The 22,761-nt window shown below is 36.7% G+C and overlaps 3 protein-coding genes across 4 annotated transcripts in view; 2 read left to right on the top strand and 1 right to left on the bottom strand.

Annotated features, from left to right (window-relative positions):
- The window catches only part of esyt3 (extended synaptotagmin-like protein 3), an 11,432-nt gene extending 10,123 nt beyond the window's left edge, over positions 1-1,309 (top strand). The window contains exons 21-23 of the mRNA XM_077215580.1: positions 67-172; positions 279-328; positions 458-1,309. Coding sequence (XP_077071695.1) covers positions 67-172; positions 279-328; positions 458-497 — 196 coding nt within the window. The 3' untranslated portion in view covers positions 498-1,309. The remainder of the gene's footprint in view (positions 1-66; positions 173-278; positions 329-457) is intronic.
- parp14rs1 (poly(ADP-ribose) polymerase family member 14-related sequence 1) lies at positions 1,198-16,231 on the bottom strand. Its single transcript, XM_077215579.1, has 17 exons — positions 15,327-16,231; positions 14,978-15,081; positions 14,864-14,894; positions 8,716-8,955; positions 8,372-8,599; positions 6,025-8,288; positions 5,564-5,797; positions 5,264-5,485; positions 5,049-5,127; positions 4,747-4,893; positions 4,521-4,583; positions 4,166-4,342; positions 3,540-3,749; positions 2,693-3,349; positions 2,370-2,512; positions 1,940-2,114; positions 1,198-1,838 (listed from the first exon to the last, which is right to left on the bottom strand). Exons 1-17 carry the CDS (start codon positions 15,643-15,645, stop codon positions 1,558-1,560), a joined length of 5,574 nt encoding a protein of 1,857 aa, XP_077071694.1. The 5' UTR covers positions 15,646-16,231; the 3' UTR covers positions 1,198-1,557.
- parp9 (poly(ADP-ribose) polymerase family member 9) lies at positions 15,345-22,761 on the top strand. 2 transcript variants are annotated; one of them, XM_077215582.1, is made up of 9 exons: positions 15,345-15,717; positions 18,067-18,977; positions 19,102-19,320; positions 19,412-19,624; positions 19,899-19,968; positions 20,094-20,636; positions 21,240-21,364; positions 21,613-21,769; positions 21,941-22,761. In XM_077215582.1, the coding sequence occupies exons 2-9, from the start codon at positions 18,102-18,104 to the stop codon at positions 22,225-22,227; spliced, it is 2,490 nt and encodes an 829-aa protein (XP_077071697.1). In that variant the 5' UTR covers positions 15,345-15,717; positions 18,067-18,101; the 3' UTR covers positions 22,228-22,761. The 2 variants fall into 2 exon arrangements, with proteins under 2 accessions (XP_077071697.1, XP_077071696.1); XM_077215581.1 differs by lacking the exon at positions 15,345-15,717 and having other exon boundaries at positions 17,972-18,977.

Here is a 22,761-nt window from a genome sequence, read left to right as displayed (position 1 = left end):
TTTCACTTCTTGAAAACCAATTATTTTCATTGTTTGAAAAGATCTCTAAAATAACTCTCATCTCAGATTTGAATTTGCCGTGTCACCGGAGGAAGCAAGAACCAGAAAGTTGGATGTTGCAGTAAAAAACAATAAAATGCTTCACAAAAGAGAGCGAAAGGAGATTGGAATGGTAAGTAGATAAAGAACGTGGATTGACATGAATATATGAGGCAGTGATAGACTAAAAGCATTATCAGGATGTTGATATTAAGAATTTTATTTATATTTTTCAAAAGGTTTTGATTGATATGTCTGAAATAGATCTGATCAAGGGCTCCACAGAATGGTAAGGACTGCCAAATGTGGTCAAGTAAATTTGTTGTGGCATTAACTTATACCACACAACATTTTTTTATTAATATGGCTTAAAAATACAGATGGTTTGTGTTCTTGTATAACTTTTTCTCTCAAACAGGTATGAACTCTCTCTTCCCGGGCTAAAGAAGACAAACTAGCAGAACAGAGTTCAACTAGTCGCAAACTAACTAAGAAAATGTATAATTGAATCTTGTACCCATTGCTGAGAGCTACCCGGATGATACAGACTGAGCACTTTGACACTGACTTTAAAGGTGATTTGAATACATAATTCCTAATTCTACACAATATTTCCTCTTTATTGCTTATGTTTACCATATGCCATACTGTAGGGTACAGTTGTATACATTATCTATTTTCACATTTATACTTTGAGTTTCATGCATTTGCAGTCTTTTCTATGTGATACAATGATTCTTGACATGGCTTTCAGTCTTTTTCCATCTTTCTGTCCAGGTCTTCAAAACAGGTTTATCATTTTCTTTATTGCTGTTAACAGTACTTGTTCATTAACATTTTATATATATATATATAAATATTAGTATGAACTCAAGAAATGGTTCCTGAATATAGAGACAAGATGCTTTCAAATCATATTTAAAGCATGAAGTATTATTTTTGGTTGTTACAATGGAATTCAAGATTCCTAAGATCTATTTTTCCAACAATATGTCTTTCTTCACAAATAAGAAATATAATTGTATTGGTTTATTGTTATATTTGTAACTAAGATGTGGAATAGCAAATATACGTGGATTGTGCCTTAATTTTTTGAATGTCAAAAGTACAGTATCAGTTGTATGTTGTATAATGGTGTAAGAAATTACGATAAAACAATTTGAAGTTTTAAAGTTCTTTATTTACATAAACGTTTTTGAATGTCTAAAGTATCAGTTGTATGTTGTATAAGGGTGTAAGAAATTACAATAAAACAATTTGAAGTTTTGAAGTTCTTTATGTGCAGTGCAGTTTGTTTAAATGTGCCTGGATATTTGTTTGTGCATATGTAGTGAACATATCACCAGAATTAGAAGACACAATTTTGTAAACTTTACAGTTAAAGGCACATACTTTTTCCGTAATTAAAGCCCTTTCAAAATGTAATGATTCAGTAAGAAACATTATGGAAACCATGGTTTCATTTAAAATTCTTCAAACTCTCAGTCTGACTGTGTAAAATGATTGATCTTCAAATGATTAAGTGAAAGTGATTAAATATTCAGGATACGCATTATCATCACGAAATACCACAAAAATGGTCGGAGCAGTAGGGTTGTCCACAACTGTATCGTACAGGTCACAGTTGGCATTTTTTGCAGGTGGCACAATCATCCCACCTACTCCTTTAGTGTAGTCTCCCGCAAGGACTCTGCAGAGGTACATGTGCTTGTGTCCCTGAGCATTAGGTACTGAGTATGTGTTGTTAGAAGAGTACCTTGCATTAAGTGCAAAGTATGTGCCGTTTCCATATGCTGCAGCTGTAACAGGAAAAATTAAGAGATTGAAAATACATATATAACACCACTTCAAATAGAATGATGGAATGCAGATATTATAGTGACTGTAGTAAATTATTTACCATTTTTTCCTGCATAACTGCGATTAAATCCACTCTTATTGATGTGATTGATAGTCTGCTCACTGGTTCCATGAAAGAGTCTTTTCTCATTGTTTTGATGACCATTCTTTTTTTCCATAACACTTTTGTTATTTTGGTAGTTCTTCCACATACCAGGATTCTGGATTCGTTCAATCTATATTTTAAAAAAACAGGCATAAAAACCAGAAAAGAACCCCATAATGAATACGAGTATAAAATTGAGTTGTCTGTGAAATTGTTGTGTTTATTTCCTTCTCATTTACAATTTATTGCACTGCCTTTCTAATTCAAAAGATTAGATCCGCCTACACCCATTCTAAGAATTCTATCTTAACTGGGGTTGGAATCCTATAAAATTAAATGAACTGTTCATATAACACTAAAAACAATACAATTAGATGAAACACACCTTCAAAACTTTGTTGTTTGGACAAGTGGCATGAAAGCGCCCCAATACGTCTGTGTATTCTGTGCTGGTCAGTTGCAAATTAAACTTTTGGTACAACTCATTAGGTGCCAAGGCATCCCAATGCTGTGGGATACTTTCAGTAGCTGGAGAAAAATAACTACTTGTTTAAAATTAGTTCTAGTGCCATTAGACAAATCATATCCAATTCACATCTTTTATTTATGATAAGATAATAATTTACACATTTATTCACTTTAATTGAGTTTTTATATATGTATTATTTTCTTTTCTTGTATTGATAAATGATACTACACAGCAAATACCTTTCAGTCTGTCAATGCGTTGGATGCTCATCTTGATTCCTCCAGTGGTGCTCACCGCAGGACCCTCAGGCAGTTTGACCTGGTACGTTTGGCCTTGGAAGGAAATTCTGATGTCTGGAGCTTGGCTGTCGAGTGCCTTTTCCAACTCCAAATTTGTACGTTGATCAAAACTTTTATATTGCCCACCTTGTTCATACTGCCAATCCACAAGTTCACTTGTGTAATCCATTTCTTTTTTGAGTATCTCATCCTCTTTGGCTGTTTTGAGCATTTCTTGGATTTCCTGAGTGGCTTTTAGAACATCTCGGATGAGACCTTGTACTGTGAGTGTGGCCTGTCCTGAGGTCACTTCTGAAACCTTATTGGCTTTGTAGTCTAAACTTATAGTCACATGCATAGTGCTTTGCAGGTCCTGGATTCGCTGTTGGTCTTTGTCTGAGAAGTTAAGTATGGCTGTGTCTGTGATAGACTGGCTCTCTTGTTCCTTATTGATCATGTCCTCTAAGAAATGCTTTGTATTATCCACTTCTGCTTGCGATGGTCCACAGATAGAAAAAAACACTGGATCTACTTGCACGCCTTCAATGACGAAGTCTTTGCCACCATGTTGTTTCATTTCTTTCTCCCAAGATCCACCGAAGAAGGATTTAGCATATGCTGCAACATACACAAAGTTGGAATACAGAAATCGGTCAAGTCGCGTTTGACATCTTTGTTGTGCATGACCTCATTAAAATGCATTTCTAAACTACACTGTTTTATTAATTAAAATTGCAATGTTTTAAAGGCTTCTCAACAAATTACACGTTTTGTGAAATTAGGTTGAAGTGAAAGATGAGATGCATACTTTTGATTTTTGACCATGTACTCTCATTCTCTTGTTTGGCAGGTCCAGTTTCTCGATACTGCATGCTTTTGAGGAATTCAGGGAGCATGGGGGCCTGGAACACAACCAATCTGATCAGCTTGAGAGTGGACTGAGGAGTTTTTCTTATCATGTCCACCACACCATCCATCATGGAGTCTGCCACTTGACCTGGAGACAACCCCGCTTGTCCTAAGAAAAAGAAAGCAATGTGACTATGAACCATGTTCATGTTTTTAGTGAAATTCATGTTTTTATTTTTTTATATGAAAAATATTGTATAAATTTGGGTTGCCAAAGTTAATGCAAGATTAAAAAAAAACGTTATCACCAGTTCACCACTTATTTATATATAATGCTAAACCAGAATTTAAGAAAATGATGTACTGTATGGTTGTATAATGTAATGTATTATACAAATAATAAATACAAATATGTTTAAAAACAAACAAACAAGTGAAGTGGAAAAATAATTTAACAAAAAATAAAACTAATACAGGTACTATAGAAATTGTATTCATATGCTTTCTTTATATGTAAGGACAGACATTGTGTGACATAACAATATCACTTTCCCTCTCATCTGTTATTTTTTTTTCTGTTCTCACCTGTGCCAATAGCTGGGAATGCAATGGAGGTTAACTTTTCCTTGGCACACATTTCCAGAGCCTTTTTAACATGTTTTTGGATCATAATAGCATTGCTTTGTGCTGAAATGTGGATGATCTTTTTACACTGTAAATTACCCGCTTGAGTAATTATCAGTCCACTGTTAGTCTTGGCCGCTGGAAAAACACATGAACCAGAATTATAAAGCACCACCTGCTCTGTTCTGTGTGCTAAACTGTGTAAAATTTCAGGACATGTGAGACGATTATTAAAAAGAATTATTTAATATGTAATCTTTTTATTATTTAATTCTTATTAAATATTTTAGTTTAGGAATTAAAACATGCTTCTCACCAAGCTGCTGGCACTCAGCTTCTACGTTTGGACCAGCCTTTTCCATAATAGCCTTTGATACACCTTGACAGTTTGAGATGAAAGTCTGTTTTATTTAAATCTCAGCTCATTTATTCCTATCTTATAAAATTAAGCAACAAGCAATTAAAGGCAAAGTGCTTGAAAAGTCATTAGTAAGGTATAAAAGCATCATCAGCCCTAACTGACTTAGAATTAGTAACTTTACCTGATTTCAGTGTGAACTCTTTATTGCTGGAGTTCACAATGACATCAGTTTTCTCTGTAGTAATATCACCATTCAGGACCTGAAGTGTTATTCCTCCCACTGTAGTCTCATGAATCCCAGATTTCGTTGTGACCTTTGAGAAGGGACCTGTGATTTCATTGTAAAATAAAACAGAACTAAATAATATTGGAAAGATATCATATCAAGGGGAACTGACTTTATACATTCACTAGAAAATACATTGAGACCAATTAATTATAGTTTTGAGGTAATTTGTATATGAAAAGTGAAGTTTTGGGCACCTGTGCTCTGTGGCTGTGTGGGGTTACTCGCTGAGGCAGACTGGCCTATGAACCTTTTGCTGAACTCATCGGTGAATGCCTGTTGTGAACAACATTTAGTATTACTGGGGTTAAAATAACATTATTATTGTATAAGTGTCAAAAATCAGCAAAATGCGGAATTGTGACTCCATATGGATCTAAAAAAGGCTGATATGAGATCATATATCACATACCTGAATGGTTTGGGTATCTTTGGGGTGAAGAGCAAATACCACTTCCTTCACGTGCTTTGAACTTCTTTTACTGCTAAACTTGAAGGCAGAGTCCAGCATTGTGCAGACCACCAGTTGCTTTGGAAATCCCAGGTTTCCTGTGCCAATGGCAGAGAAAACAATGGAGCTCTGCTGACGCTGCTCTGCCTGACCCAAACACTTATCCACGATATCCTCCAGCATCTGATCAAAGAGAATAAAAAAGTCATCAAAAGCATCAGATTTTAAATACTAATCTCTAAATCAATCAATGTGTATTACCTTTGTCTCGTTCCCTTGTCCCTGATTCCAATGTGGTACAACTGCATGGAACACCAGTTTGTTCTTCAGGTTTGCACCAGCTGTTTCAAAGACTGCTCCGACGTTTGCAGAGCCGGTGACTTGCTGATTGAGCAGAACCTGAAGCTGTGGACCAGCTGCTTTGAGAAGGGCAATTGAAATAGCTCCTACACCAAGATTCAGGTCACTACTGAGAGTGTTCACAACAACATCCATCTATACAAAAAAAAGAGCATTTATTTACAAGTGATTAGTTTGCTCAAATCATGCTCCAGGATTCACTTAGGAACAGGACCTAAGGACTTCTTGAACAACAACAAAAAACTCTTATTTTAGAAAAACTAAATCTCTAGACATTTTGATATTTCAAATACAAAAATGCACATCAGAAAAAAGCAATACACCAAATAATTGTATGCATAATCTGTAAATATTTAACTCACTGTTGTATCCTCAATGTTTCCTTTCATAAGTGTGATAGTTAAGCCTTCTTTTGTCTGAAAACTTTGTGATGCCCCTTGAAAGAGCGCAGTTATCTGGTGTTGGCTTGGAGAAGAACTTGCTTGGTTTTGCTGCTGGCTGCTTGAACTGCTTCCAGCTGTTATGATTTGAGTAGGTGAACTGACCCCATAAATTTTCTTCACAGCAGCTTCTAAAGCTTGAACCGTTTTATCATTATTGTCAACTAGGTGAATCTTCCTCAGCGTAATGTCCCCTTCAACAAAATCACAGAACTCTTTTATAGATTTCACAATGGTACATGCACAAAGGTCCAGAGGGAAACCAAATACACCAGAGCTAATGGCTGGGATTGCCAACGACTGGAAGCTTTCTTGATCTGCCACATTCAGACTCTTCTTCACAGCTTTCTTCAGGAGCTTTTCGGACTCCTGAGGTTTTGAAGGATTATATTGTGGTCCTATTGCTAAGATGACATGCTTGCATCGTAGCCGTCCTCCTGCATCGAGGAGAACTGCATCACCTGTTGTCAACTTCCGTTTTTTGACAAGTTTGTCGCAGGCATTCTGAAGTTTAGGACCAGCAGCATCTGAGAGTGCTTTTGCTAAACCTCCATCCAGTAGGAGGGTCTCTTTGCATGCACCGACCACTGCATCCGCTTGAAATGAACACATGTCAGCTTTGTTTACTGTAATTTCAATTCCTTCATGTGATTTATATTGATAAGCAGGCTTTATTATCTGTGATTGAACAGTGTCATGTGGGTGGTCATACTCGTCTATTAATTGGACCAGACAATTCATATTTGTTTTGGCACATGTCACAAACACTGACTCTTTCTCCTTGAAGAACTTCTTTGCCCCTGGTTTAACTATTTTCATGGTGCAGTGATGCGCAGATGTAAGCAAGTCCTCAAATACAGACACACACTCAGAGACATAAACCTTTGGGCCACTGATCATGATGGTTTCATCTTTGAAGTCCACATTCACTTTACCTTTCACCTCTTCGAGCCAATCCTGCTTTTTGTGATCCTTGATGAATGTGACAATGGTCTTGTGAGCCTTCAGAGTTTTCTCGATGTGTGAGTTTTTCTGAACAAAATCATTTAACTCTTGTTCAACATCCTTGATAGATTCTACAAAACCAGAAACCACTACCTGGTTGATGGATGTCTGTACCGTAACATTCTTTACATTGTTTTTTATGTGAGAGACAAGATCTTGCCAATCTGATCTTGTTAGAACACTGGGATCTTCTACGCTGAAGCTCAAATGACCCAGTTCTGTCTGCAGTCGCTTCTCACCAACATCCAAGTCATTGTCTGTTTTTCCAACAAGCAAAACTCTATTTCCATCAGATTCTAATGCTACATTGATGTCTTTGTCAAAAAACAAAACTTTGGACATTTCCTCCAGATCCTTCTTGTGTAGAAAATCTAAAACAGATTGGTGGAGCTCAATTGGTTTACGAATTAAATTAAGAACAGCCTCCAGTATCTTGTTCTTTGTTTCCAGCATCTCATCTTTTAGACCATAAAGAGTTAACTTTTGGCTGAGAGCATGGTATGTTATGTCCATTTCTGGAAATTTGTCTCGAGTTTGCTGCTCCAAACCATCACAGAGAAGAAGCTTGTAAATGGATGGAGTCATATTCATTTCATCAGTCTCACTACCCTTCTCCCTTTGGATTCTTTGGGTTACTCTCTGAACAGTTTGTCTCAGAATTCCCTCAATCCCGTCCACATCTTCTTTCAGCCCAGCTACAGCTATTGTCCCTTCATCTGTGCAGGGAACCAGTGTGACTGCCTCTCCCACCACTGTATTTTGAATTTCAGGCTGTATCTCTGTGCATGCATCCTTCTGAATGTGGAGCTCAATGGATTTAAAGTTAGACATTGCCACTGAGAACCCAGAGAGGGCATTTTCTGTCCATGTTTGAATGAGTTTTCTAGTCTGCCCGCCTTGGTTAAGCAAGGATGACGAAGGACTGATCTTCACTGCTGAGGATTGAAAATCCATCTCACAAAAATGACTGGACATAGCTTGGGTGACTAAACCCAGAGATTTTTGGTTTTCCTTAAGGTGGTGCCATAAAGTCTTATCAATCTTCTCAGTAAATTCCTCTGGAAGTCTCAGAGTGGGTCTATCTTTACCATATAGAGCTGTTTGTAGTGTTTTGTAGTATGGCAGTACTCGGAAAGGCTGCTTTTTAATCTGATGTTGATGGTTGATGACTGTTTGCACATCTAAAAGAGCACACATTGTATAGTTTATGCATATGTCAAAATTAACTTCAATAAAACTTTTTTATTGTCACCACTTAATATACCTTCAGGATTTTTAAAAGTGATTATTGCTGACTGATCTGTTTCCATTGTAACCCCATCATCCTCTACCTCTCCAAATTTTTCAAAGTAGAGCATGAGGTAGTCTAAGTTTGTGTTCGGAGGTAAGCCTTCAGCTTTCACCTTTGATGTCATCTCAAGTAATCTGGCTTTTATGTTTTTCCTCTTAATAATTCCATTGCTTGGGCAGGATGTAATGAAGTTTTTTGCATCTATATGGAACAAAATATAAGTAACAGGAAATGTGGGTTAGAGGCAAGGTGATCAGCACTCAGAATGCACACATCTGAAGAGTAGACTCTACTGGGAAACACAACCCATGACTTACCTTTGCTATAAGAAAAGGTTACCACAGCACAATTGCTCTCTGGTATCATTTCAATGCTGAAGTCATTTGATTCGGCAGAAGATCCTTTCAGCACATTTTCCACCAGCATTGTCAGAAACTCTTGACCGCTGTTTTGGATGTTTTCAATTACAGCTGATCTATGGGTTGTATGTTCTTCTTTTTTCTCAGATGGCTCAACCTGCTCTTCTTCTTCTTCTTCTTCTTCACTGTGTCGTTCACCTGAGTATAAAAACATCATTCATCTGAAAAGTTTTGAACAGTGTCTTCAATGGTGGTGAGTGGTGTGACGCAACGCAGCAAAAAACAATAGAATCCATTATAATCAGTGATGCTGTCAACACCGGATGCAATGTGTTGCAACATTTCTCATGAACTGATGCCCCGTTCTATTTCTGATGTACTGCAAGCACCTATGCCATTTCTGACGCAACGAACAATTGGATTTGCAATAGTTGCTTTGTCATGTCTGGTGTAGACAGACTGCAACTTCCTGTTGCAGATATGGTGCGTGCTACACGGTGTTAGTTGTGCTGATACAAATATATTTAGATTACTTATATTTAAATTAACTTAAGGATTTCTAAAGATAACATTTATTACACCTGGTATCCTTTTTATGCTAAGGTATCATGTGCAAATGACCATGCTGAATAAAAGATATTTAGTATAGTATACTTATCCCTTTTTTGTCCACGGCTATAGAATACTTAATTCTGATTGGTCAATCAAGCCACCCAGTGATCAGATTTTCCAAACATGAACAGTCAGAATAAGTAAAATTCTAAAGTCTACAAAATAAGCCAGTTCAGAGTGCACTGTGTTGATACGAACAATAGATGGAAACAATCTGAGATGGAGAAGAGGAGAGTATGTGTAAGAGGTGGTGGCAAAGGAGGAAGAGGTTGAGGACAAGAAAGAGCAAGGTGTGGACAGTGCTCTCAAAGCTGGAACCGGCACACCATAGGGCTTTTCCCTTTGTCTGGCAAAAGTCCTCAGGCTGGACCCAACATGAAGACATGATGCGGAGGCAGAATGAATCTCTCCCTGACTTTGATTTTGTAGTTGCACAACACTTTTGAGAGTACTGTAACATGCTTTTCATTTAGAGTTTTATTTTATTTTATTTTTCTTACCTTTTTGACTTTTGCAGTTGGACTACTGTATTTTTACAGTATGCATGTGCTGAATATACAGACATTCAACACAATATTCAGTACAAAATATACTATACTAGCAGTGGATACAGTATACAATTTATTCACCTTACTACAGCTGTAAGTTGCGATTGCTATACCTTTTTTACGTAATTCCATAATTAATTTACTGTGTTAGAATATACTTTTTTTCCTGTAACTGCATGCTTTGGGTTCAGTGTTCTCCATCTTTTGATAGTGTCTAATGAATGATCTGTAGTGTTTATATTTTGACTGGCACTGTGTATGATCTGAAAGCATTGTTTGATTTTGAGCACAGATTAAATGGTTTTGAGGCAATTGTTTGATTTTGCCAGAAGAGTAAGATGCTTTCTGAATGTAGTTTGATGATTTGGTATAGTTCTTAAGGTTTTTCAGAAAGTGGGTGATGGTTTCAAGAAATGTGTTTTAGAAATTCAGAAAAACTGTAATATATAGGGTACAATGAGGCTAAAGGTGCACCGAGGTAAGAGGTGCATTTGATTTTAAACTTCTCAGAAACACTACATGGCACAAAATCTTGTCGCAGGACTTTCCTAAACATCGGCATTTCACAATGTAAGTGGAAATGTGGCTGATCCTTGAAGCAATCGTGGGCTGCAGTGCAACGTTGATTCTGAGCTAATTGATCTAATATTTAGTATTTTATAAAATGTTACAGATTAAATAGAATCTATACAATTATTGAATCTATTTTGAGACAAAGGTCTTGTTAATGATTTTCATTTTTGTTAAAGGTTATTAAATCAACACTTTTTCAACAGCTGAAGAATATGTAAAAGTATGGTTTTTGGGGTAAAAAAACAACCCTGCTGTTGGGGCTAAAGGCACAACCATTAAAGGTGGGGTATGTGATTCTCTTTTTTGTCCATTTTTTCAAAATAACTTGAAATCCTATTCCTAACCCACTTACAGCCACTGAGTTAGAAGCACTGAAATTAAAATTAAGCAATTTAATCATCTGTGGAATGGGCAGGACTCGAAAAACTCCAGCCAATCATTTCCAAGACCACCTGGAATCATTGGACAGTAAGTTAGTCAAACAAACAGTCGTACCACACCCCCCTCCCCCACCGCGCGTGACCCCCTTCGTGCGCATACTCAAAGTTCGTGAGGCATGCGCATGTCGTCAGTAAAGCCAGCATAATTAGTAGTAAATCGTCATTACAATCTCTCGCGCATCTGAGTTTTCGCTCGTGCATGATTGCGCGTCCATGTTCTTCGAATGGGTGGAGTAAGAGCCCGCGTTGGAGGAAAGAAGGTAGGACCATTTGATTTGTGTATTTTCAAAATCTGCCGGTCGTTTTCCAAATCACATACCCCACCTTTAACATGATAATAAATAGCTGGCTGAATTTTCCATTTGTTGACATGACATGGTTAGATAAATATGAAACCATCATATTTTGAAATATGATATTAATCATATCATTCTGTTTCCTGAGTTAGTTCATGGGTGCTTCTCAAACAGCTCCCTAGTTCAGTGACCACTGATCAGGGAGTCAGCCATTTTGAGGGCTGTGTCAATCGCAAAATCCTTCCAGTGCACTGAAATGTTTGCTCCTTAAAAAGTCCCACAATGCACTGTGAAAATCAGGGAGCATCAATGCTCACTATTCTCACTTAATAGAAATTCTGAAGCGTGAAACATAAATCATGTGAGGCAACTTACTACACATAATGACAAGCGATAGATGTTTTTTAAAATACAATAATAATTTTTTTGTATTTTTTTCCCATTATATTTCAGCATAAACATACATCGCTAGACAGGTAATGAACATAATCTAGCTAACATTTATATTTTATTTATGGTTGAAATGTTGCACGTAGTCTATATGTAACAAACAAAGTATTTATAATGTACTTTAAATAACATTAAAACGTCATTGTTGTGAGCATTACGAGGCCGAGGGCCATGAGAGAGCGTCACGTGATTACTGATGAGCGACACCTGCGCGACGCACCGGTCTCCACAGAGGAGCGGAAGCATAAAAGGAGGAGCGACGATCGCGAAGACCGAGAGAGGCCAGGCTTGGATATTATTTATTTCTGTTTTATGTGGTAGCAGTCGTCCATGAGGGACTGCTGCCTTTACTTTTGTTTTGTATTTGTCTATTTATTTACTAAAATCTGTTGAATGTTCACCGGTTCCCGCCTCCTTCTTCCCATAACATCGAACATGGCTACAGTTATAAAGATATGAGTTCTGTTGTTCATAAATACCAGTAGAGATGTTGTACAATGAGGATGCTGAAATAGAGTCATCATCAGTGTCCCAATGTGTAGTGAGCCAGGTTCCTTACTGTCCTTACCAGTGTCCAAATTCATGAACACAATATAGCCTACTGATTCACAACCTCGGAAGCTAGGGAGCTTAATACTTAATAAATACTTAATTTTGAAAAAATACTTTGTATTACAAATCTTTATATTAACTGGCTTTCTATTAATGCAATACAGTGAATGACAGCCATCTGTGATCTCCCAGTGGTTTACATTATTGGCAGTTTAGTGTTAGTGATTAATTTACAGCAAAACAAAAGATAACACACAGATAAACACTGCTTTCATGTCCAAAAACATTATTTTTGTCTTACATTTCATAATAAACTCAGACGACCTCAGTACCGACTCATTTTCCGTCAGGTTTATTTTTGTGAATTGAAATGTGTGCAAAGGATTGTGGGTGATTTGAGGGTGGGAAAGATACATCCAATGCATCCTTCAAAACACCCCTTCAGCGACGCTTGATGACCTGGCAGCCGAGATATGCAGCCTTAGTATGCCGTCTTTTTGTTGTTGTTCCTTGTCCATTATTGTCTGCTTGCTGGACATCTGAGTACTTTTTATTTATTTTTTTGTTATTAATAAAGACTATGCTAAGCATAGATCCTCCTTTTTTTTTCCTTTGCCTCAACCATGCCCTAAAACTTAATATAATAAAATGTCACATTTATTGTTACCACTGTAAAGCCATATTACATTTAGATGGGATCTCCTTCAAAACTTTCAGAACCTTTAGTTTAAAAAAAATAAATGTTTGTGTTTTTAAAATGAACATTTTGCTGACAGTATATTTGTTAAACAAAAATACATTTAATTTATTTATTAAAATAAACAGAAAATAGTAAAAAAATATTTACTAAAGTGATTGTTTTGAACAAGTATTAACTAACATATTATGGAAAACATTACTTGGGGATATTGGGGGCTTTTTGCACCTAAGATTTTTAAGCAAAACAAACCACTTTAATTATGTATTATGCCACAAAATGTGTTGTTCCATCAATGTTAATCAATCAATAATATATGTATATTTATTCCTTAACATTTTACTTAAGCTGTGCCTTTAACCCCGTTTAACCCCATTGCACCATTGTAACAACCCTGAGTGTTCTCCTTGCCTGATGCTGGCAGTCTGTGGGAGTTTTGAGTCACTCCCCAATGTTAATTGCTAATTAGGGAAATGGAGTATTGCTCTGAGTTTTCATTTGGTTAGCACTCTCTGTAAGATAGTTTCTCACAGGAGTGACTCTTAGCATCTCATTGATTGTCTTTCCTATTTGTATCTTATATCATGTAGCTTTAATATTTTGTTGAAGTTATTTTGTTTGTTATTTCTTTGTTTCTTTATTTCCCCTAGACTTGTTTGTTATGAGTGGTTATTGTTATATATTTTTAAAGAAAATAAAAAAAAATTCATTCATTGAACGCTGGTGTTTTATCCCTCGTTTATGTTGCGGCTTGAAACGAACTGGCCGTAACAACCATACAGAAGAAAGATAACTTGTTATGTAATACATCATGCAATGTTAACACTTTTTTTTGTGTAAATTGCTACAGAAATAAAGGTGACCTCATATTCTATTTACAAAATAAACAGAAATGCAAGAATCAAAAATGTATTTGTTTCTCAAAACATTAGGTTTTGATTTCTAAGTGATCAAATTAGGTATATTTACACTATAAACAAATGCAAGAGGGTACAAATAATTTATTTTCTGAAAACATTGAGATTTGATTTCTAAGCGATCAATTTATGTAAGTGTTTTTTTCACGCATGATCGTTGGGTGTAGGTAATTGGGAAATGATTGTGACATTTAATTGTCAGTGTTTTCTAAATGAAACACAAGAGCTGTTCGTTTTAAGTGATGTGTCTCATGTAGAGAACTGTGTTTAGCACTTTGCAAAGCGTTTGTTTTACAAATGCAAACTGAGTGTAAGGCATATAACATGCTTGCAGTTTTGCAGACTTGGTCTGAAAATTAGGTATATGAGTTTTGCCAAGTGGGCCTTAAGTACCACTTTTAGTGTGAAAGCATTTTTTTAAAAACTGTAAAATTACTGTAATATTGTTGTAGTGTTCATCTTATTGCAGGGCTAATTCTATTGAAGCTAAGCTGTAGTGAACAATTTTTTTCTCAGCGGAAACTTTAAAACTGTATACAGGTGAGGTAAAATTATAAAATTTTAACTCAAATCGATTAGATTCACTTCGAATTATGAACAAACGTTTTCCCATTAACGTTCACAAAATGGTAGCACAAACACATACGTTTTTAATGGATTTTTTTCTGAAATATTTGTAAATGTTATTAATACTTGTTTCAGAATGTTAAGAGAACCATCAAAAGTAAAGTTCCCACAATGTTTGCAAAATTATAAAATAGAACGTTCATTTAATACTTTCCTTTAATGCTTTCTGTTTAACAACCAAGGAAAGTTTTTTGTTTTTTTAAACTGGACAACACTCATAAATAACGTTTTCATGACTTAATGGGAACTTTAACTAAATTTTCTTAGCATATATTTTTGTTAGCTGGGACCATAGACTGTGGCTGGGACACATTGTGGAAGAAAGTGTTCATGCTGGCATGACCAGCAGAGGGCAGCAGAAAAGCGTTTTTTCTGAAGTATTAACGGGACTTACCCGTGATTGTGTTGACCGAAGAGGTTGATTCCTAAAAAACAAAGTTTTAGTTTTTACTTCATGTCAAAATATTAGCCGTTCACGTTACTCTGTGTTGTTATATTGAATACTCACACGAGGAACTGAAGCGTCTGATAACGGAAGACTCACAATGATTTTCACTGTTTTTTGACCAATCTTGAGCTCATGTGTTTGTTTGTTCAGAACTCGCTGTCTCACTGAGAAAAACATAAGAACATACATGAGTGAACAAACATAGGCTATTTGTTTTCATTTGCATTAGGCAATTTTTTATTTATTTTTTTTAGATCAGTTTCGTTTCCTTGTCTCCTCCCATGTACTCCACAACATCTTTCGACATATGAAACTCATGAAACTACAAATATTAACGCATCCCTTCACGATTTATGCATGATATAGGGAGTCCGAATTCTTAAGGAGTTTAGTTAGGCTATAACTTCACCTTCCTCTGTTTTGAATCGAACAGTTGCTCTCTGTCCGTCAGAGACGCCGGATTCCACCTCACAGTCGCCTCCGTCGGATTTCTTACTCTGGAAATAGATGATAAGTTTATTTTTTAGTTTGGGAGTGTTGGGGTCCCACTGGCCCTCCACGCAGAGAGCGTATGGGAACTCTCCAGCCATGTCCGTCTGTGACTCTGTGTGACTGAGGTGTTTGTCGAACCCAGTGTAAAGGCTTAAACTTTCACTTTTGATTTCCTTGGTACGAGGCGGGGTTTTTTCCCCCAAAACAAAAAGTTTCAGCTTCAAGCAGAACACCATTTAGTGGTCTCTTTTCGTGAAACCATCGCCGTTTTGGGAAAAAACTAGGAAAGTAGTAAATAAAATAAAAAGGTGAGTAAACAGATTATATTGTAGGTTATTGAGTAGGCCTAAATCGACCTGTGTTCGCATGTAATGCTTTGAAGGTCCCACAACTATTTTGCTTTCGATTTCAATTCAACGAACTTTTTATGTGATTATTCACAGTCATTGAAAGTTGTTTTGATATAAGTTAGTCAGAACGATTAGATGTGTTTGTTATTTCAAAAACAAGTAGCCACTTCAGTTGGGCTACATGGAACTTTAGCCTAGCCTAGGCTTGCTGATGTAGCGATCAGGATTTGTTGCAGACGACGCGTTTCGGCATCACGGATGCTTCGTTGCGTAAAACACGGCGTTTATGCTTTAAATTGTTGATTGCAAAATCGTAACTTCAACTTGTTTTACTCCCTTAATTTTAGTGTTTGCAAATCGAATTTTGTCCGGTTCTTATGTTGCGGAATTGCCAAGTTTTGTTGTTGTTGTGCAGTTTAAAGAGATAGTTCATAAAAATGAAGTCATCAGTGCTCGCCCTCATTTCTGTCTTAAATCATCTCTTCAGTGAACAGAATGTTAGAGACTAAAAGCCTACGTCATCATTCATTGCATTTTCCAAACAATGAAAGTGAATGACGAGGTGTTAAACATCTTTTCAGTTAGCATGAATCTAATTTAATCTAATATGAACTTTCTTTTTGCGGTAGGCAGCTGTAGGGCTACCTATTTCTATGGGAATTTGCTGTCAAAGAATGGCATAATTAGCTGGTAAAGTGGATTTACTTAATGAAGAGTAATCGAAAGTTATCATGAACATTTATGTTTGAAGTGGATATCGTAACAAATATCACTAGACCTGGAAGATTTTAAAACGAGTGGTTAATTCATAAATCCGTAAGATCTTGCCTTCATGCTGTGGAAATACAAACCGGAAGACAAAACATATTCTGTCCCAAATGTCCCCCAATAACTATTTTTTATAAGGCACTATTTGAAGGGACAGCCTTTTGTAGTGCGCCTGCCTTGAAACCCGTCTGCTGTATGATTTTCTTTGTACTGATTTAAGACATTATTGACTGTGTTGCGACATGTGACGCTTTATGTGCCTGAGTCTGATTGCCTGTCAATTCGACCCGTCGCCGTTAAATGCGCCTACTGTCGGCCTACCCCGGTCGCGACCCGTCATTGCTATGTGACTGACTGCCAATCCATTACGGTTGTATGTTGCCTGCCGCGCAAAGCAGTTACATCACTGGAGTCACTGGCTCACCTTCACCGGTTTTATTTTTTTAATTTTATTTATTATCAGATTTATTTTATTTTATCTAATATTTTTTGAGCATTCATACACTAATAACAACAATAGGCTAATAATAATAATAATAATAATAATGATAATAAATGCATTGTTGTTGCCTCATCATTTCCTGTCTTTTGCCCAAGAGAAGTTGTTAAAATATAACATACCCTACTTCACTGCTGCTTGCTCATGCACTGCAGTTCAGATGAGTGTAAACCATGCCAGTCACAATAATGTTTAGTTCATATTAATCTCAATTGTAAATTGCTTAATTGTCGCATATAACGACAACGGATCTCCTGCTGTAGTATAACACAGTGTTATGTCTTTGAACTCCAGTAGTAAGAAGTTATTTTTCACTTTATCCAGTAGCATCTAGGGGTGTGCGATATCACAGTTAACATAAGAATTTTCATAAACACAGTCAATTATGTATTAAAACAGGTGGGAGAAAATTATATCAGGATATTTGATCTGGGCATTTAGTCTTGAAGTGACAGCAGCCTAATATAGCCTACCTGCTGCTCTCTGTGTCATTAATATTAATCAAACAACTGTAGAAAAGATTTTAAAAAACTGCTCTTGTCTTAATAACTGGTGGAGCTTTAATAAGAATTGATGTATATTTAATTTATACAGTGAAGTCTATGTACTGTTTTATTTTACATTTGATTATTCCTTTTTTTATTTGAATGCTGTGAAATAGACCTAGCTGAGAAAATTAAAGCACTGTTTATTTAATTTGAATCTTATGTTGTATTTGTCCTATTATTTGTAATTTGCATATTTTTTATTTTCAACTATAAAGATGAAATAACGAACTAATAGAACTAATAGTGGATTGTGATTCTGCTTGAAAACAAGTGTAATATAATATTTTTGCCATATCACCCATAGTAGCATTTTATTTGATTCCTGAGGCTTATTTGATCCTGAAAAATTTATATGGAACCTATAATTTGGTTCCAAATTATGGAAAGACATTCCAATATAAATCTTGTACAAATTCCATTATGATATTTTCACTAATGATTCTTTGATCAGATATTTTTGTATAATTGTCGATACTTCATTTTCCCCCAAAGCCATAGTGGTCTGTGTCCTGAGGAAGCTACAAGCCATGAGTGACATACAACAGTTTCCACTGGTTCCAGAGCAGGCTGCCATTTTGAGAAACTGTCAAAGTACCTTTTGCCATGCTGTTCAGGCAAAATTTAATTGCAAGGCTATTCTCCATAATATGGAAGAGACTGGCTCCTTTGGTAGCACAGGTCATGCCTTACGTGCTGAGAAGAGGTACTCCACAAAGCTGTCCGGCGAAGTGGAAATATCAGTCTGGAAAGATGATCTTACCCGTCATAAAGTGTTTGCTGTGGTCAATGCAGCCAATGAGAAGCTAAAGCATATAGGAGGTCTTGCACAAGCCCTCAGTGATGTTGGGGGACCAATGGTTAAGAAATGCAGTGAGGACATTATTAAAAAAGAAGGAAAAGTGAAAACCGGTGAGGCAGTGGTCACTCCTGCTGGAAATCTCCCTTGTGAATTGATCATTCATGCTGTAGGTCCCCATGTGCCTCCAAATTCATCCCAGAAGGAGGTTGATCAAGCTGCAACCTTTTTACATAAGGCTATTACTAGTATCCTACAAATAGTTGTACTTCAAAACATTCCCTCTGTTGCAATTCCTGCTCTGAGTTCTGGCCTTTTCAATTTTCCAAGAGATCGCTGTGCAGACATTATTGTAAAGGCTATAAAGCAGTTCCATGATTATAGAGGGTTTTATGGCAAGAATGTGGAAATCCATCTGGTTAATAATGATGAACCCTCAGTCCAAGAAATGGAGAGAGCCACTAGAGCGAATTTAGATCCGTCCAGCATCTCTGGCTCATACAGTAGAGCTGTGCAAGGCCATAGCATGCCATCTTCTTCAAGCTACAGTATGCGGTTTGGCAATGTAACGCTGCACCTTAAAAAGGGCTGTATTGAGGAGGAAAAGGTAAGACTAGTAATGTTAAGCACTCAACAATGCTCCGTGAGATTTTGTTAGTTGTCACAAATTTGTGGAATAATGTGGCATTAAGTGACAGAAATATGATATTTCACTTTGCTTCAATTTCCAGGTTGATGTAATTGTCAATACAATTTCCACAGACCGTAATTTGTCCCAAGGAGAAATTTCAAAAGCTATTTTGAAGAAAGCTGGCAGAAAGATTCAAGACGAGATTTCCAGTATAAAAAACTCCACAAGTTTCTCAGGTGGTGTTCTCTATATGACACATGGACATGATCTAAAATGTTTAGCAGTATATCATACTGCATTGGCAGATAAGTACCAGCAGGTAGATGGCATTTTAAATATATATTTATCTGTAATTCATATATTTATGCATGTCAATATCTGTACCCACTGTCTTTTGTTGTTGTATGTAGTCTCTTTACAGTGGCGTCTCAGAATGTCTGAGGAGAGCTGCTCGGGGTTACAAGTCCATCTCCTTCCCAGCTATTGGTACTGGTAATCTGGGCTTTCAGAAACAAAATGTTGCTGGAATCATGACAGAGGCTGTGGCAGAATTTGGCAAAGACAACACCAATAAACTGGATGTATACTTTGTTGTGTTTCCAAAGGATGATGAAATGTTGGAGGTGAAATATGCTAATTGTGTACTATGCTTTTCAGTAATTCTTTTCAGTGATTGAGCATTAATGTAGCAGGTTTTTTTTTTTTTTACACATTAGATTTCATTTTCATGTCCCCACCTCATGACAGAATTCTTCAATCAGCATTTGTGTACTAATATGGAAAAAGTGACTACATAAACATTATATTCAGCACGGTTGTTGAAAAATTAATCGAGCACAAATGCAATTCAGCAGAAAATAAACTTTTTCACATATTTGTTTCTTCTATAATGTTTAGGCTTTTGATAAGGAGGTGAAAAGGAGGAAAGGACAGGCAAAGTCCCCAGAAGCACACATTGATGTGACAAGTAAGCAAAATATATTACTGTTTTTTTTTTTACTTTCATGTTTATGTGTTCACAGTGTCACTTTTGCCCACATACTCATAAAAAACACTGCGATAAATGTTCTTATCACTCTTAAATGCTTTCAGGCTTTGCTTCTGTATCCAAAGAAACCACAGCAAATGAAATGCCCACTGTTGAGTTCCAGAGTTCCTGTGGAGAAGCTCAGAGAGCAGCAAAAGAGTGGACAGTTAATATGCTAAAGCCAACAAAAAAACGAACAATAAAGAATAATCATGTTATATATCTTGGACAAAGAGACCATGAATACCTGCTCTCTCTCCAAACAATGTTTGATGTTCAGATTGAAGAGTTCTTCAGGAGTGGTAATGGTGCCATAACCATCACTGGAAGTCCTTCAGATGTCAGCCATGTGGCAATTGAGGTAGAGTCCATGCTTTGTAAGGCTCAGGAGGACTTCGCCCAAGTTGAAGAACGAGACATTCTGTATTCAGTGGTTCGCTGGAGCTGTAAAGATGAACCTTGGATACAAACACCTGAAATCAGTGCAACTTTGGAGAAGGCTTATCTGGCTGGGTCTGTATACCATGTGGTCAATAACCACAAAGTCAGTTTGATGGACAGGACTTTGGTTGGCAACACTGGGAGAATGAGCACTGTGGAAAGGACATGTATGTTCTAATGCTTTAACTGTAAATATATTCATAGCTGTCAACCCTCCCGTTTTTTCCGGGTTTCTCACGTATTTTAGCTCTTTTCCCGCTGTCTTCCCGTTTTAGTATTTTCCCGTAAAATATCACGTATTTTTACGCTCTGATTGTGTGAGACGTACAAGCTCGGGCAGTTTCGGCTTGAAGTCTCACGGTTATGGTCACAGCCCTAACACACACACATACACACACACACACACACACACACACACACACACACACACACACACACACACACACACACACACACACACACTGTCTCTTTCTCTCTCTCTCTCATATACACACACAAACACTATATGTAGGCCTATGTAGTTATAAACTCTTTACACTGTTAATGATTAGTGCTTTTTTAAAAGTTTGTGGGTAAGAATCGTGTAAAAAAATCCCTTATTTTGGGGATGGATTCCGGGAAATCTCCCTTATTTTCAATGTTCAATGTTGACAGCTATGAATATATTGTAGTTACAAAAGTTGATTTTCTCAGCAACATAGTGTTGGTGTTGAGTTTATGTCTCATAACATTTGATGATCTGATCCAGTCTTTTGTCATTTACAACACAGGCATGTTTGCTCATTTCAAGCCTCTTAACAAATCATTCTATGCAAGAACAGTAGAGAACAGGAATGATTATTTTGAAAAAGATGGAAGGAAAATCTTCAATGCTTGTGGGCTCAGTATTGTAAAGGTGAGTAAGCTGCCATCCCAAATGCATTGCTAGAAATAACTTCAGGCTATCATCATGTTTCTATAGATCAGCTATTGTATCTGCTATCAATACATGTTTATTTGACTAATTAACACTGTTTAGTCCATGTAATTTCTTTTTTTTCTTAATCTCTGTTCAACTATAACATAGGAACCGATGAGAAAGTTAAGCACAGTGTTGAGGCAATAATAGGATCTAATGGCATGTGGTTGCACTGGTTGTTGCAGGTGGAGAAGCTAGAGAACATCGCACTGAAGCAGCTGTTCGACAGGAATGAGCAGAGAGTGAAAGACAAACCCAAGCGCCTCTACCAGCGTGTGCCAGCTCAGTTCTGCGATCTCATCTGCAGAGTAGGCTTTCAGAAAGAGTTCGCCCCTCCGGCAGGTAACACAAATGTGATGTCATTCAGAATAATAATTAGGTTTTTGTGTTATTTGAAGGCATTTCTCGTAAAAGTGAATTTACTATGTGTTCGTAAGGTACAGATGCTATGTTTGATTGATGTTTGGCATCAGGTTACAATATCTTCATTAAAATGTTTTCCTTCATTTCTAGAGCAAAGGTATGGCAGTGGAATATACTTCAGCAGTACAGTGGACGGAGCCCTGAAGCTGTGGAAGGAACAGGAACATGAGCAGTACATCTACATCATTCAGGCTCAGGTGCTCACTGGGAGAACCACGTTTGGTTCTCCAGATTTCATTTTGCCCCCTGCCATAAAGGGAGACCCTTTGGATCGTTATGATAGCGTGTCTGACATGGCACAGACTTGTGTCATCTTCAGCGGTCAACAAGCTCTTCCTGAATACCTGATCATATGTAACAAATTCACCACCGTGTAGCTGCACACTGCAATATGCAATTACAGAGCACATAAACAATAATTATGGCAAATCTGGCCACACGATAAAATCATAAATAAAAAAATAAAGGTCTTCATACTCATTAGTCTAAATCATATTACTGGATTATTGATTGTAATATATGGCGGTGAAAATTATTATTATTTTGATGTGCTAAACCTGCTTTAATGTAACCAACTTTGACTAGAACTGCTCCTTTTTTTCTTTCAGATAGCCTCTTTTTGAAAATATGAATACATTTATAAATATTAACAGGTTGTAGGTAAAGAAAAATAGATTTCTTGTGATAAGTTCATCAATTGAACAGAAAAGAATGCTTGTGAGGCTAAATAATTTAGCTGGTGGGTTTATGTGTTCAAAGTATGTGCTGAAATTAATTAATTAATGCAAAACAAATGATTTCTAACTGTTTATTTTATCAGTAATCAAGGCCTTCCTATTCATGTATGTGATCTGCACAACCGAGTTATATTGAATGCTTTGACTTAAATAAATGCCAAATTTCAACCAAAA

Source organism: Siphateles boraxobius, unplaced genomic scaffold (genome assembly GCF_051911475.1).
Source record: "Siphateles boraxobius isolate OS27281-9 unplaced genomic scaffold, OSU_SipBor_1 7, whole genome shotgun sequence".
Taxonomy (NCBI): domain Eukaryota; kingdom Metazoa; phylum Chordata; class Actinopteri; order Cypriniformes; family Leuciscidae; genus Siphateles; species Siphateles boraxobius.
This window is presented reverse-complemented; position numbering and strand designations above follow the sequence as displayed.

What these genes read in the sequence shown, in the direction of transcription:
- parp9 (XM_077215582.1), top strand. Translation starts at nt 18,102, where the DNA reads ATGAGTGACATACAACAGTTTCCACTGGTTCCAGAGCAGGCTGCCATT. An exon ending in AGCACACATTGATGTGACAA is followed by an intron (nt 19,969 to 20,093) that starts GTAAGCAAAATA and finishes AAATGCTTTCAG; the next exon opens with GCTTTGCTTCTGTATCCAAA. An exon ending in GAGCACTGTGGAAAGGACAT is followed by an intron (nt 20,637 to 21,239) that starts GTATGTTCTAAT and finishes TTTACAACACAG; the next exon opens with GCATGTTTGCTCATTTCAAG.
- parp14rs1 (XM_077215579.1), bottom strand. Translation starts at nt 15,645, where the DNA reads ATGGTGTTCTGCTTGAAGCTGAAACTTTTTGTTTTGGGGGAAAAAACC. An exon ending in GACAAGGGAACGAGACAAAG is followed by an intron (nt 5,486 to 5,563) that starts GTAATACACATT and finishes CTCTTTGATCAG; the next exon opens with ATGCTGGAGGATATCGTGGA. An exon ending in CAAACAACAAAGTTTTGAAG is followed by an intron (nt 2,115 to 2,369) that starts GTGTGTTTCATC and finishes TTTAAAATATAG; the next exon opens with ATTGAACGAATCCAGAATCC.